The sequence below is a fragment of the Oncorhynchus kisutch genome, linkage group LG6, assembly GCF_002021735.2.
Source record: "Oncorhynchus kisutch isolate 150728-3 linkage group LG6, Okis_V2, whole genome shotgun sequence".
In the NCBI taxonomy this organism is placed as follows: domain Eukaryota; kingdom Metazoa; phylum Chordata; class Actinopteri; order Salmoniformes; family Salmonidae; genus Oncorhynchus; species Oncorhynchus kisutch.
This window is the reverse complement of record NC_034179.2, coordinates 31,128,710-31,142,997: the sequence shown is the minus strand read 5'-3', so window position 1 is coordinate 31,142,997 and position 14,288 is coordinate 31,128,710. Positions and strand designations below refer to the sequence as shown.

The 14,288-nt window shown below is 44.1% G+C and overlaps 2 protein-coding genes across 4 annotated transcripts; both read right to left on the bottom strand.

Moving 5' to 3' along the window:
* Nucleotides 1-1,837: 1,837 nt before the first annotated feature.
* Nucleotides 1,838-7,095, bottom strand: LOC109892701 (pigment epithelium-derived factor-like). Its single transcript, XM_020485418.2, has 8 exons — nt 6,950-7,095; nt 4,199-4,274; nt 3,708-3,897; nt 3,448-3,606; nt 3,133-3,336; nt 2,918-3,057; nt 2,565-2,775; nt 1,838-2,457 (listed from the first exon to the last, which is right to left on the bottom strand). The coding sequence occupies exons 2-8, from the start codon at nt 4,259-4,261 to the stop codon at nt 2,207-2,209; spliced, it is 1,218 nt and encodes a 405-aa protein (XP_020341007.1). The 5' UTR covers nt 4,262-4,274; nt 6,950-7,095; the 3' UTR covers nt 1,838-2,206.
* Nucleotides 7,096-7,661: 566 nt separating this feature from the next.
* On the bottom strand, nt 7,662-12,280 carry LOC109892700 (alpha-2-antiplasmin). Of its 3 annotated transcripts, none has more exons than XM_020485417.2 (8): nt 12,080-12,280; nt 10,713-10,784; nt 10,387-10,585; nt 10,127-10,270; nt 9,784-9,972; nt 9,541-9,683; nt 9,142-9,346; nt 7,662-8,543 (listed from the first exon to the last, which is right to left on the bottom strand). In XM_020485417.2, exons 2-8 carry the CDS (start codon nt 10,767-10,769, stop codon nt 8,167-8,169), a joined length of 1,314 nt encoding a protein of 437 aa, XP_020341006.1. In that variant the 5' UTR covers nt 10,770-10,784; nt 12,080-12,280; the 3' UTR covers nt 7,662-8,166. The 3 variants fall into 3 exon arrangements, with proteins under 3 accessions (XP_020341006.1, XP_031682460.1, XP_020341004.1); XM_031826600.1 differs by lacking the exon at nt 12,080-12,280 and adding an exon at nt 11,217-11,627 and having other exon boundaries at nt 10,713-10,805; XM_020485415.2 differs by lacking the exon at nt 12,080-12,280 and adding an exon at nt 11,217-11,627.
* Nucleotides 12,281-14,288: the final 2,008 nt, after the last annotated feature.

Sequence of the window (14,288 nt, the reverse complement as noted above, 5' to 3'; positions counted from 1 at the left end):
ATAGACTTGGATTAGCTAACACAACGTGCCATTGGAACACAGGAGTGATGGTTGCTGATAATGGGCCTCCGTAGATATTCAATAAAAAATCTGCCGTTTCCAGCTACAATAGTCATTTACAACATTAACAATGTCTACACTGTATTTCTGATCAATTTAATGTTATAATGGACAATTGTTTTTCTTTTCTTTCAAAAACAAGGACATTTCTAAGTGACCCCAAACTTTTGAACGGTAGTGTATGTGAGAGTGGATTCTCGGGCATCATTAGCATGAAAACTAAATACAGGCACAGACTGTGTGTGGAAAGTTCTTTACGACAGAGACTCTCTCCAATACAACCCAACATTGCAGAGTTATGTGCATCCTTTCAAGCACACCCTTCTCATTAACCTGTGGTGAGTTGTTCACAATTTTCGATGAACAAAAAGGTTTTATATGTAAGATGGTTAAATAAAGAGCAAAATGATTGATTATTATTTGTGCCCTGGTCATATAAGAGCTCTTTGTCACGTCCAACGAGCCGGGTTGTGACAAAAACTCACACTCATTCTTATGTATAATAAATGTATCGTATAGTGTGTGTGTGTGGCAGGCTTACAATGATGGCAAAAAACAACATTTGAGAGTTCGCTGACCCTGGTGGTAGAGGAGGTACACAGATGGAGGTTGAATGTTTGAAGAGGTACGGGACTATAAAAAGTTTGGAAACCACTGGCATAGTAGAAGGGCAACCATGACAGAGAGAGGCGTCCATTCATGATGTATACGGGTAAGATAGTCTAGCAGCTTCATTTTCAGATATTACACATTTCTAATTTTGACAAAATCTCAAGTTAATGTGTACTGTTAGCTAGCTAGCTAAAGTTAGCTGGCTGGCTCACTCGCTAATGTTATGTGTATGATCTTATTATTCGTATCTCAGAACCATTTGCTTTGCTAGTTATAGCCTAATGTTAGCTAGCTAACATTGAACCTGGTTGGTTAGCTACCTGCAGATGAATGCTGGGTAGTAACATCATGAGTTGGGATTATGGCTCATTGTTTAGTTAGCTAATTAGCTACATGTCTTAACAAAAGACTCCACTACGCAATCATCCATTTCAATAGAAATTCACTGCGACAACCGTTGATAGACGTAGCTGGTAAATTCGCTCTGGCTATCTACTCCGAGTGTGCCAGAGCGCAGAATAACTGACAAATTTACGAATGCTCAACACCCGTTGAAAGTGTAAATTGTTGCAGAGTTGCAGTCACCAAAGCTCTGGATAACATAAAAGCAGCCTAACCAGCTCTGCAAGGGCGAGAAAAGGGTCAGTGAGCTGTTCTCTCATTTGTGTCTGGAAGTAGTTAGCCAACGTTAGCTTGGGTGCTTGACTGTTGTCGTCGTTGTTAGGACAGAATGCTCGGCTAAAGCTTAAGAGTGTGTGAATGATGCTGAATGGGTGTAGACAATGAGCAGCTCTCCAGTAGGTACCAAAACATTCAAATGCCATTTTCTCAAAAGTGAGGTTAAGTTAATCAACTTTCAAAGCAGAAATACTTTCCCATTGTTCCTCAAATGCAGTGTGTGATATACCATTTTGTAGCTCTGTGTCTCTGCTTTTATCCGATGTAAAAAACACAATTTCAAATTATGCAACATAAGACCGAATCAAGGCGGTCGGTCATATGTTTGTGTTCGTCCTTTAAATTTTGTTTACCAGCACAATAGCTAAGGAAAGAACATCCAAGAGTCCAATTTCTTTCCAAAATAACCCTTTACTGGAAGCAGCTATTGTATGTCAACTGGATAAAGTTATACAACTCCCTCTATGGAGTCAGACAGACAAACAGAAAGACTTAACTTCAATGTTTATTTATTGCATCGCAATTGACAATATTATGAAGAGTATTTTGGGGGGGTTAAAGTATGTGCCTTTATTTAAAAAATTATGAGAGGTGTACTTTTCAATCACAAATTATTTTCCCTGAAAACAACTTGAGACTATCAGTTGTGAGTGTTCAGACTTTTGGTCTGAACGTGTAGTCTGAATGGTATGCATGGTTTTCATACATGATTAAGAAACTGTATTATATGATCAATGGGTATATATAGCTGCTCATCCACCCTCTCATATTGTGCATTTATGACACAAAGAAGCTTAAGCTTAACGATGGCTGATACCCTCCTCGGACCTGCTTAGAATGCAGTGTGTGTCTGTGTTCATATCCTCAGATTGCGTGGGTTGACCACCTTGCCAATAAAGAGCAGTGCCCCCGAGGCCTCATCCCTCACCAGGAACAGGAAGGGATGGTCCACGCAGTACGAAAGGGGTGTGGAGGCGGGGTGGGAGCTGGCATACTGGGTGCCCTCTGGGGCCATCTCCATGACAACCTTATGATTGAGGCTGCTGAGTTTCGCCGCCTGAGACGTGATCTTGGTCAGGTCCGTGTCTGCCAGAAATTCGTCAAGACCTGGAGAGATGGAGAAAGAGGATATGAGAGATGTGAAGGCAGAAGAGCAAAATGAAGACCGAGAGGGAGTGAGAGGAAGAGAGAAGGAGGGAGGTGAAGAAACTCACCCAGGTCAGTGAGCAGTGGCAGGAGGTCAGTGGAGTAGCTGAATTTTAGGACAGGCAGTGTGAGGGCCGTCTGCACGGGGTGAAGGGTCATGGAGAGGTCCTGAACAAACTCAGCTGTCAGGCTCTCCTCCACCAAGGTCATGTTCTGAGTGACATCATCAGGAAGGAACACAAACATGCTGACGTCATCCTGCATCTGGATCTGAGCAATCTGGAGAGAAAGGGAAAGGGAGTGTGGGGGGGAGGGTCATCAATAAATGTTTTCCCTGAGGCAAACTTGATAACTGGCTAGTTAAGAAAGTAATGACCACTGGAAAAAGCATAACTGTTGAATATACTGCATCTGTACTCACTGTACAGCCCAGATCTGGGTCTACACCCATCTTCACTGGGTAATTGTCCTGCTGCATCATGGAAATGCGGGCAGGAGCCTCTCCAACAAGCTGGAAGTCCTCCATCACTCCACTCTTGCTGAACCGAGTCATCCACTTCACTACACACACACAAACAGCATCCCATAAACGACTGCACACTTTAGAGAATTGGACTGCAGACTGACTGTCCTTACCTTTGAAGTAAGCGGCGCCCAGAGGAACCACACCAGAGTTCCGTCCCAGGGCCTTGGACATGAAGCGGTCGACCTTGCCGCCCGTCTGCTGTTTGACCCAATCATTGATCTCATTCACATCTTTAGCCCCGCCCATCAGAGTCTTGGGCCGCACCCCATACTGCTTCTCCACCACGCCAAAGTATTCCTGCTTCAGACGCAATCCTAGAGAGATACACACAGGTCAACAAACATACACACAATCAAAACACACACAGACTGATCAAAATGATCTGAGACACATGCATGCTTACACACACACACACACACACTCACTGCGAGCCAGGTAGACACGTGCAGCGATGCTGAGGCCTTTGCCAGGTGCTCTGAGTGATGCAAGTAGGTCTCTGAGTGTGTCATGGAGCTGAGGGTCCTGCAGGGTGTGATACCTCAGAGCTCTGTATAACCACCTCTCTGAACGATCCGGAGACGCTCCTGAGAGAGAGAGATCAATATGAAATTACAAATTTGCCAATTAAATACCAGATAAATAGCAGATAGTGATATAAAGTATAACAGTGCTGAGGCTTACTAACCCATGGATAGCTGAGTGAGCACTGCAGAGATGCTGATGGGGGCCAGGAACACATTATTCTTTGGGTTGCGACCCGCCAAGGCCCGGAACAGGTTGTAGCCGAAGTCAGAGGTGGCAGCGGCCATCTTTGCTCTGGGCGTGGTAAAGAGCTCCACAGCTTCCTCTTCCCCTCCCGCCTCCTCTGTCTCCAACTGCATGGGATTGGTCAATCGAAAGACACAGGAAGAGAGAGCGGAGGGTTATTGACATGGCTTGTTCATGGAGAATCAGAAAAATAAGGAGATAGAGAAGTGATGTGACAAAGAGTGATGCTGTTCGGAATTGGCAAACCAGAATGAAAATGGAGGGACGTAGAGATGGAGAGACTGTGGTGAATCTACTAGAGGAAGATGAGAGATGAAGTGTAGAATAGGAAAGCCAAAGGGACGGAGTGAATAAAAGACCCGAGAACAAAGAATTGAGAGTGAAAACAGCGATGTGGAGTGGTCTCACCAACTGAGCATAAGAGAGGGAGAGGAGGAACCCCAAACACAGCAACAAGGTCGTCCGCATCATCCTGCAACACAAACTCAATTACACACACATTATTATTCAAACAGACACTCTCTCCATTGAGAATGCTTTTTAGTCCAGGGCCTAGGCTTAATCTGTGTCTGGGAAACTGGCCCATGGTGTGTGAGTCAGATTTTTTGACTGTGAGTGTGATTGGCTGCAGGGCTCCTGTTGGAACGTAGTTTTAACTTGTGATAAATCCTGTCAGCATCTCTTCTTTTCCCTCTTCTTTTCTTGCTCTCACTAGAGAGCAGAGACTAAAACCATACCCAAACCGTCTGTGCGTGTAATCATGCGAAAATAGATTTTGTCCCCCTACACCAAACGTGATCACGACACACAGGTTGAAATATCAAAACAAACTCTGAACCAATTATATTAATTTGGGGACAGGTCGAAAAGCATTAAACAACGCTGCAGCTGTACATAGTCTATTGGTAAATAGCCCACCCTTTTCACCTACCTCATCCCCATACTGTTTTTATTTATTTACTTTTCTGCTCTTCTGCACACCAATATCTCTACCTGTACATGACCATCTGATCATTTATCACTCCAGTGTTAATCTGCAAAATTGTAATTATTTGCCTACCTCCTCATGCCTTTTGCACACATTGTATATAGACCCCCCCTTTGTTTTCTACTGTGTTATTGACTTGTTAATTGTTTACTCCATGTGTAACTCTTTGTTGTATGCTCACACTGCTATGCTTTATCTTGGCCAGGTCGCAGTTGCAAATGAGAACTTGTTCTCAACTAGCCTACCTGGTTAAATAAAGGTGAAATAAAAAAATAAAAATAAAAAACATTTATGGCAATTTAGCTAGCTAGCTTGCAGTTGCTAGCTAATTTGTCCTGTGTTGTTATTTTACCTGAAATGCACAAAGTTCACTACTCCGACAATTAATCTTCACAGAAAACGGTCACCCGAATCGTTTCTATTCAACTCTCCTCCTTCCAGGCTTGTTCTTCTTTGGACTTTATATGGCATCTAATTACCACAACTGACCATCTGACCTCAGTTCATCTTTCAATCACCCACGTGCGTATAACCAATGAGATGGCATGTGGGTATATGCTTCTAAAAGACAATGAGGAAATGTGAGGAAGGACTTGCATTGCGTTCAGTGTCACAAATAGAAGCAACTTCTATTTTGGCGCTTGCCAACGCAGACGCTCGTTGGTGCGTGCGAGCATTGTGGGTGCAATGATCGAATAACATGTGTGTGTACATTTATTTTGCAACGCTTACGCACGCGACGGGTCCGGTTTGGGTTGCGTGTAAACCATGTAATATATCCCAAACTTCTGGCTCTCCACACAGTGTAGCTAACGCACAACACAAGCAGAGGCAGACTGTTCACACCGGTTTACTAGCTAGTCACACTAACACAGCTAGTAATGTTAATGAGCTTTGTGGGTTGAATAGGGTCATACAGAGTCCAGAGAGGTGAGCAGACTCATTGACACAGACAGAGAAGTGACAAAGTGAAAGGTCACAGGAGATTATGGAGAGTTTGAGGAGGATGATTTTTCAGACCACACACAAACACAGAATAGTAGTATAACTCTGCCAGTTCTCATTCCCAACACCCCCGCTCATTATTTCCTTCTCCCTCTCACATTCTCTTTTAACCACACACACATACTCTCTTGTTCCCCCAGCACATCTGGTTGTCATTGAGCTTCTCCTGGCTTCCCTGATGAGAATAAACATCCATCACTGAACCTCAGACCACACACACTTCTCTCAATTCCTTTCTTCTTCTCCGCCCCCTCTCTGCAGGCCTGATGGTTAACCCAGGCACTTCATCTCTTTCCAACTCAAAGAAGCCAGCCAAACCCACAGAGAGACCACCTCTCTGTACTGAGGCAATCACAAGCATGGTAAATTACCACAATGTTTGGCTAATGGTACTATAGGTCATCTTGGTTTTTTTGGGGGTGGGGGGGGGGCACAAAAAGTTTTGTTTGGACACCAAACCACTGCTCTCCTACACGCTCACACATCTATTGACTCCCATACTTTCAGGCCACGAACAATGAATCTCCTGCCATGAGAATGTCTATCCTGCAGGTCCCGAGGTACGGACCACTATGTGCACAGTGTTCTTCAATTGCTCTATACACATCACCTTGCATATGGAGTCTAGACATGTCTTTAGTATTTTCTCTATTAGATAGGTTTGCAGTTGATTCAAACCATCTTGAGTGTTTACTGTGATATAGAACTGACTAAAAACAGGGACAATTAAACAAGTTGTTTGGACTCTGGGAAAGGTTAGTCTTGGCGTATTTCCCTTGGCGCCCTGCTCAGCAGCTTGAATGGAAATTCTGAACCAGTGAAAAGTAGCCTACTGGAAAAGCAAAGGGACCAGTGGACCAAATTCACCATAACATTGTGCACTCGTAAATCAAAAGCATGGATTATTCACTCCTGATATGGAGATCAAGTTATCATAAAATGAAGGCTTTAAAAAACCATAACACTACAAAGCCTGATTAAAAAGCTTTACAAAAAAAAATGTCCTGCTTAAAGTGTTATTAGGTCTACTCCGTTCTGTAAATGTTGTTGCACAGGAGGTTCTGACTGGAGAAAAGAAAATACCGTTAAGGTTTAGTGCCCGAGTCTTTCATTCCGTGCAATCGACCTTGATAAAACATCCCATATGATGCGTAAAGGCGACTAACCTTTCAGCGCGAATATGGGCCACGTCGCCCGCCCGTGTGTCTTCAGCAGCGGTCTCTCGCGTAGAGTGCTGAATATAGCGGGGCGATGCACACAGCTGTGTATGAGTGCCGTGGAGCCAACTTTCCCCCACCCTGCTCTGACGTAGCAGAGGATATAACCGGTTGGGTTTAGCAAGAAGCCGGATGGCTGTTTTGAGCGAAAGGCACATTCATGGTCCCTTCTCTCCATCACTGCCCTAACATGTGTCAAATTTCACGCGCAATCAATTGACCTAAAACGCGAATTATTTTTTGAATCGCAAGAATGTGCTGAAGAAGAGAGTTAATTCTGCAATATCTAACTTTTTGGGCGACCCAATCCAAAGTTCTGTCACTCATTGAAAGCAAGTCTAAAACGCGGGAGATGCATTTTATTTCTGTTTCTAGTTCTTGTGTCTTTTACTTTTGTACACCAGCGCCAAACTGATTTCAGTGTTTTTGGTTCTAGAAAATATATTTCACTGGTTTAGATGGTACAATGATTATGTGCACTATACTTGTTTGTTTTGTGAATCTGAAATTAAGCAAACCATTCGAATTTTAGCAACCAGGAAATATCGATTCCTGATTATTTAAATAAATTGGGGTATAAGGCCCAGCATAAGCCCATTTAAAATAAAATCAGTTCTTATACCAAAACTCCAGTAACATGATCACATCCACTACTAAGACATTGACTTCATCCCTTTTCTTTAATCAATACCAGAGGTGGGAATAATCAAAACAAAGCACAAATAGGGTAAGACAGTGCACAACCAAGTGTAAAAATGGCAACAAATTTGAGTGTTCATCCACACAGTCTGGGACAGGTCCATGGTCTCTCCTAAATCCAGGGGCATATAGTGGGGAGGGACTGTGAGAAGTCAGGTGTCTAGGCATAGGGACTGGGGTTGATGTTGGTCTGGGAACTGTGCCAATGGATTGGGATTTGCTATATGAGGGCTAGGATCCATAAACGACCGGCTGGTTGGGCTGTATTGTTCAGGGCAGAAAAGTGAGAGATTGATGCCCAGCCTGCCCCAACCAAAGATGGTTTAGGAAGGAACTGTATGAGAGGGGTTGGCACAGGTTCTTTGCCCTGCCACTTGGTTGTTGGAGTTCCCCCTCCACTTCATTCAGGGGGTGCCGATGCACCTCCCTCCAGCAGGGGCGCCACACTGCATTCTCACTATGGCTGGTCAAAGTACATTGTTGCTGCTATGGGGACCGTCACTCTGTACATTGTTACTATTAGTGCTGTCACTTTGGGTATTGTTGCCATGGGGATCATCACCGAGTTGACTGTCAATGTGCATTGGGCTGGTGTCAGGGGCAGGGTTAGTGACAGTGCCCAGGAAGAGGGGAGCAAGGGAGGTGTGGTCTACCAGGGCGAACAGAAAGGGGGAGTTTACAAAGAAGATGGGAACAGAGCGCATTATGGTAACAGAGGTGGCTGCAGATGCGTCGGCCCCTTCCTCACTGAGCTCCACCCCGCAAGCGTGACGCACACTGGACACCTGCAGAGGAACCGCTGATATACCGGACAGATCAGGACCAGAGAACAGAGATCCCAAACCTGAGAGAGAGGAGATTTTGATTGAGCATGCATTCATCCATCCTACACTGTTGACGGATGTAAAACACCTGTTTCTAGCTCACCTGACTCATGGAATAGTTTCAGACCTGAGAGGAAAAATTTGTGGCCAAAACTATAGACCTTTCTCTGCTAGTCTCTAAACAGACTGGATGCCTCCCACAAATTAACAATGTTCCAGATTTCACATCAGTACTAAGACAAATGTCAATTTGGCAGATAGGAAAGAGCGGAGTTGGCTGCCGGAAAAATCCATCCAGAGCCCTGCCGCAAACATTTCCGGCAGTTAGCTAGGAACTTGCGGAGAATCAACAGTAGTTTGCATGCGCCATGACATTAGCGTTACAAGTTTACAACCACTGACCGGCTGTGGCAAAAATGACCACATTGTGTGTACACCTCATGTTTGAGGTGATTATTCATTTAGTTTTTGCCCCGCCTACCCAAACTTGTGATTTGTTGGGAGTGTCATCTGTCTGAATAGCACCCTCTCCGAATTGGCCAAGAAAATCCAACATGACTCCCAGACCTAGTGCGATGGTCCTAGGTCTGGAATTTCCTAGACCACTTCTGTGCTCACCCATGCTGGACAGCGCCTCCTGTAGCTCTTGACGGTACTGCAGGGTGAACTTCGGCAGTTGGACCTGCATGGTGCTCTCCTGAGGTAGACGCCTGTACAGGTCCGAGATGTTTAGCTTGGCCACCAGTGATGACACATTTCCTCTTCCTGGCAATGGCATCACTACTAGGAAGCTGGTGTTTCCCTTAAACGGAAAACGTGCAACCTGCAAACAGAAGGGGGGTGGGAGAGATTTTAGAATGGGATAATGCACAAACTGCACTGTAAATATTAAGAGAAAGGTGGACAAGGACAGTATTTATTATCAACGTTTCAGGATCAAAACAAATCTCCAGTAGGAGGATGTCAAAATATAGAAATTTAAGACAGCAACAGTGCAGAACAGCCAGCCCAGCTCACCTGAGCTCCAAGCTCCCCATCTTCTAACAGGCTCAGTGGGTACTTGGCTGAGCGCATCATGTCCACATGGACAAAGTTGTTGTTGTCCAGGTAGAATTCCCCTTTCTGTGTGAGCTGAGGGTCGAAGCGAGCCTCCCACTCACCTACCAGAGACAACAAGTCACAGTTGTAAAGGGTAGACACTTCTGTATGGTGTACAGTTTCCAAACCTTTATTTTAAAGACAGGGAGTGAAAAGTCATACCTTTGAAATGCACAGCATTGATAAGCATTAGCACCATGTCATGCGGAATACTGGGCAGGAAATTGGTCATGTGACCTTTGGTGGCCTTCTCCACCCATCGGTTGACCTCCTCCACTGAGATCAGGGGGGCAGGCTCTGATCTGTACCTACGCAGGGATTCTGCAATAAAGGACTGGTACACCTCAAACTCTGAGAGAGAGGTGAACACAACATATACCAAGTGTCAAAATGGTAAGACCTTTACAGCAGTTACAATGGATGTGCTTTATAATTATGTTAGTAGATTGCAATTTTCTTGCACAGAGCTGCAGCGCTGACATCTACTCATCCTGGAAACACACACCTGGGCGCAGGTACATGCGTGTGGCCACCTGTAGGGAAGTGTTGGTGAGGTGTTGGAGCAGGCTGCCCAGGGTGTGATGGTAGCAGGGTACAGTGTGGGCATGTAGAGAACTGAGCAGCAACTTCTGGGTCTCGTTGTGAGCTCCTGATAGGGGCAACGACCATGTTGAGCACATTAAGTCTTGGCGATAAAAGCTAACACGCACATACAATATCAGCTATACACTCTTAACATTATACATGAGCTCTCACACGCCTCACCCAGTGAGAGCTGTGCTAGTGCGAGGGCCACACTTAAGGGTGATATGATGACATTGGGCTGCTCCGGCCCTGCCTGCAGGCTTTCCAGTAGTTGCCGGCCCAGTTTCTCAATAGCACCTCCTACTGACCGCCAGGCCTCCTGTCTGAACACCTGCTCTCCACAGGAGTGGTCCTCAGGAGCCACCACACCAGTGTCATCCTGAAAGAGCAAGAGACAGTCTAGGGGTTAGACTAAAGACCAGAGTAGGGTTAGGGTGCTAAAAAAGGTTAGATATTTAAGAAAAGGTTGATGTGTTTCAGGGTAGGGTTATGGTTGGCCCTCTTACAGTTAGTCCCTGCCGACAGAGGCAGAGCAGCAAGAGCACAGCCAGATACAGCACCATATCCCAACAGATAGCCTGTATGAAAACAGAACAAACCTGTACAATAATGTAAGGTTACAGGCTCAAGGCCCATTTAGGGGAAAGTCTGGGGCAGATGTAAAATTATTATTATTATTTTTTTTTTAAAGGTTAGGTTTGCTTGTATAGAAATAGATAAGTACGCATACAAAATACAGCATGGATACCCAAAGGTTTTCTTGGGTCTCAGTTCCTTTCTAAAGTGCAACAGTGCCTTCACATGACTAGATTGACCAAGTTAAGTTACACAGTGACCAAAAACAGTGACAACCAATACTTCCCTTAATAAGGGAGGCCACTGCTTGGATCCAAAACCAACAAAGCCTCTCCCAACACAAATCAACTGGAAACAACTTTCCAGAACAATGGCCACACCCCAAACATTTCTTCCCAGACAGCATGAACATGTTCACAAAAATGGTTGCTCACAGAATTAACACTTGACATCACACCACCTTTCCAAACAAAGACTGTTCCAGTACAAGGCTCTAACATGAAAAGGACTCTACAGTGCTTTTATACATTTACATGTTCAACACCAATTATAGTCCCCTGGGAAACATGGACCGAAACGATGGTTCCTACCCTGTCACAGTAACTTTGATATTTAAGATTCAATAACAGTGATTATCAATGCATAGCAATTGTTGAACCACTCACTTTTACAGAGCAATAACAAAGTACCTATTGCTGCTGGACATGGGACCACTGATTGGCTGAGAGGAAAAGAGAGCCAATCAAAAGCAGGATTGCTTGGCTAGTGGTCAGTGTGGTGCAGCATAAGCCTGGTTCTACAGTGCAGAGATGGGTGGTGTTTTGCTCTGGGACCACAAGTGTTTGTCAGAGAGCCAAAGGTTTCTGTTTTACTTCTAAAGTCCACAAACAGCAAACACTGGCCTCACTACTGCAACGGTATCATATATATATATATATATACACAATTTTTATCTATATATATATATGACTCTGCATAGAATCATTAGCATTCATAGACATAGTAGAAATAGTGGTAGTGGGGATATTTGTTGATTGGTGATTTTAGTGTACATTTACATTTACAACGGGCTCTGTAGTCTTATTTACAAAAACAAGTTTGTGCTATTATTATATCAGTAGTAAACGAATAGCTACAGCCATACATCTAAATCATGGTCCAAATAGCTTTAAATGAAAGCACTTACTACAGTAGAATTATATGGTTTCATGCACTGTGCCAAAAAACCTACCGACTCCCCAACGCCACAATCCCTTCCAAGCCTCTATCAAAGTGTATCGAGATGGTAAAAACTTACCCAGCCGATGTTTGGTCAGGGGATAGGTAATATAGGCAAAAAGGATTATGATATAGACAGACAGAGAGACAGACAGACAGGCACGGTGAGTGTTCCCTTAGCTGGATCCTGTAGTGCACAGTATTCTACATTGTCAGCCCCCTCATTGGCCAGTTAATGTTCAACCCTGCATTGATTCAGCAGAGCGACTACTCTACCAGAAAATGTGACCCACAGGTCCAACCTGTCTTTATAAGAGCTTTGGCTCCGCAACCCGGACAGAGAGCACTGAGCAGCATCATTCCTTCCCTCTGTCATTCCTTCTCTCTTTCCTTCCTTCCCTCATTTCACAGACATATCACTGATCTGAAACATTTAGCAGGTGCAATTCATGTAAAAGTTCCCAGTAGCACAATATTTTCAACTTTCTGCTCTCATCAGATCAGTGGTATCCCTGAGGGAGGAGGACAGATGCATTTTGAAATGTCCAAATAACCCTTACAATGAGAATCTTAATATCTACCAGACTAGTAAGGATATCTATGGCAGCTTTTACACAGGCAGCACAATGCTGATCTTATTGTCAGTAATCGTTTTTTTGACCAATCAGATCAGCTCCAAATAAGATCAAAAGATCTGATGTCAAAAGACCAATTAGTGGGGAAAATATCAGAATTGGGCTGCCTGTGTAAACACAGCCTAAATTTCTCTATTTATCTCAGAGAAAGATGCGGGGTGTAGTTTGGATTGTGATATTACTCTCTCTGACCTACAAACACATTTTCCTAGAAAGAGTTTGGAAACCCTCACAGATAGCTCTACGATAGTGGCAAATGTCAAATGTCCGCCTACTGAAGTGTCTGTGACCATGAGAGTTGATATGTTCCAATATTATTAATACATGCATGGACTTCATTTACAACACTGTGTCTCCCTCTATCAGCCCTAATGGAGGAAACCCAACATAAGCACTGTATAATGTTTCTATATGAATCAGAGTTGCTATTACACCATTTTGGGCCTAATCCTTATCCTCTGTCTCTAGCGAGCCCTTTAGGTAAAATAGAGTAAACACAGAGGGTGTCGTTTGGGGAGGGGGTGGGGGATATTGTTTTTCTTGCACAGGCCGCCCCATTCCAGCCCTATGCCCACACAAGACCTTGGCACAACCGTTGCCACCCCACAATGCACCTGTGAATCAGGCCATCACCTGCTCAGCCCCCTTGGGGTGGTATGGGGTGACTGTCTGTTTACTGCCTTCCATTAGGGTAGTATAAAGGACACCACCTCACAGCCCCCACATGTTAACTCACAAGCCAATTGATTATGTTATGTATACAGGCAGGAATCAGTCAGCATAACTGATTTAGACATTTACCTGCTACAAATAGCTGACTGCAGAGAACAAGTAGCCTTCTGCTCATTGAAATCCTGGCCCTGAAATGCAGGAAAGGAGGTTTTCACTGATTGGATTACACTGACAGTGAAGAAGATGATTGGCCATATTGTATGAAGGATGATCTGCAAGGGGTTTTCCATGTTCAAATAAAATTGAAGAAAATTATCTCTGTTTCAACTCTAATTTCTCAGACCATGTTGGCTATTTCAAGTGACATATCATGATAAGGACTGAGTGTATGTACAAAAATGGCCATAGGGTGGCAGTGTAGGATCTAAAGTAAGTCAAATAATGTGTGTGTGTGTGTGTGTGTGTGTGTGTGTGTGTGTGTGTGTGTGTGTGTGTGTGTGTGTGTGTGTGTGTGTGTGTGTGTGTGTGTGTGTGTGTGTGTGTGTGTGTGTGTGCACGTGCGTGCGTGTTCTGTTTTGTTTAACTATCCTTGAATGAGTAGGTGTGTCCAAACTTTTTGACTGGTTCTATACATTTCGAAGTAAGTATTCAAATATGTTTTATTTGAAAAGACAAGTAGTTGAATATTGGAATGTATTTGGAAAAACACTTGGAAAGTATTGTATTGACTCAAATACACTCCCATGCATTGAATCTAGGTATTTGAAAGTAGTATTTGAAATAAGTTATGTGTGTGTGTGTGTGTGTGTGTGTGAGTGTGTGTGTGTGTGTGTGTGTGTGTGTGTGTGTGTGTGTGTGTGTGTGTGTGTGTGTGTGTGTGTGTGTGTGTGTGTGTGTGTGTGTGTGTGTGTGTGCACGTGCGTGCGTGTTCTGTTTTGTTTAACTATCCTTGAATGAGTAGGTGTGTCCAAACTTTTTGAC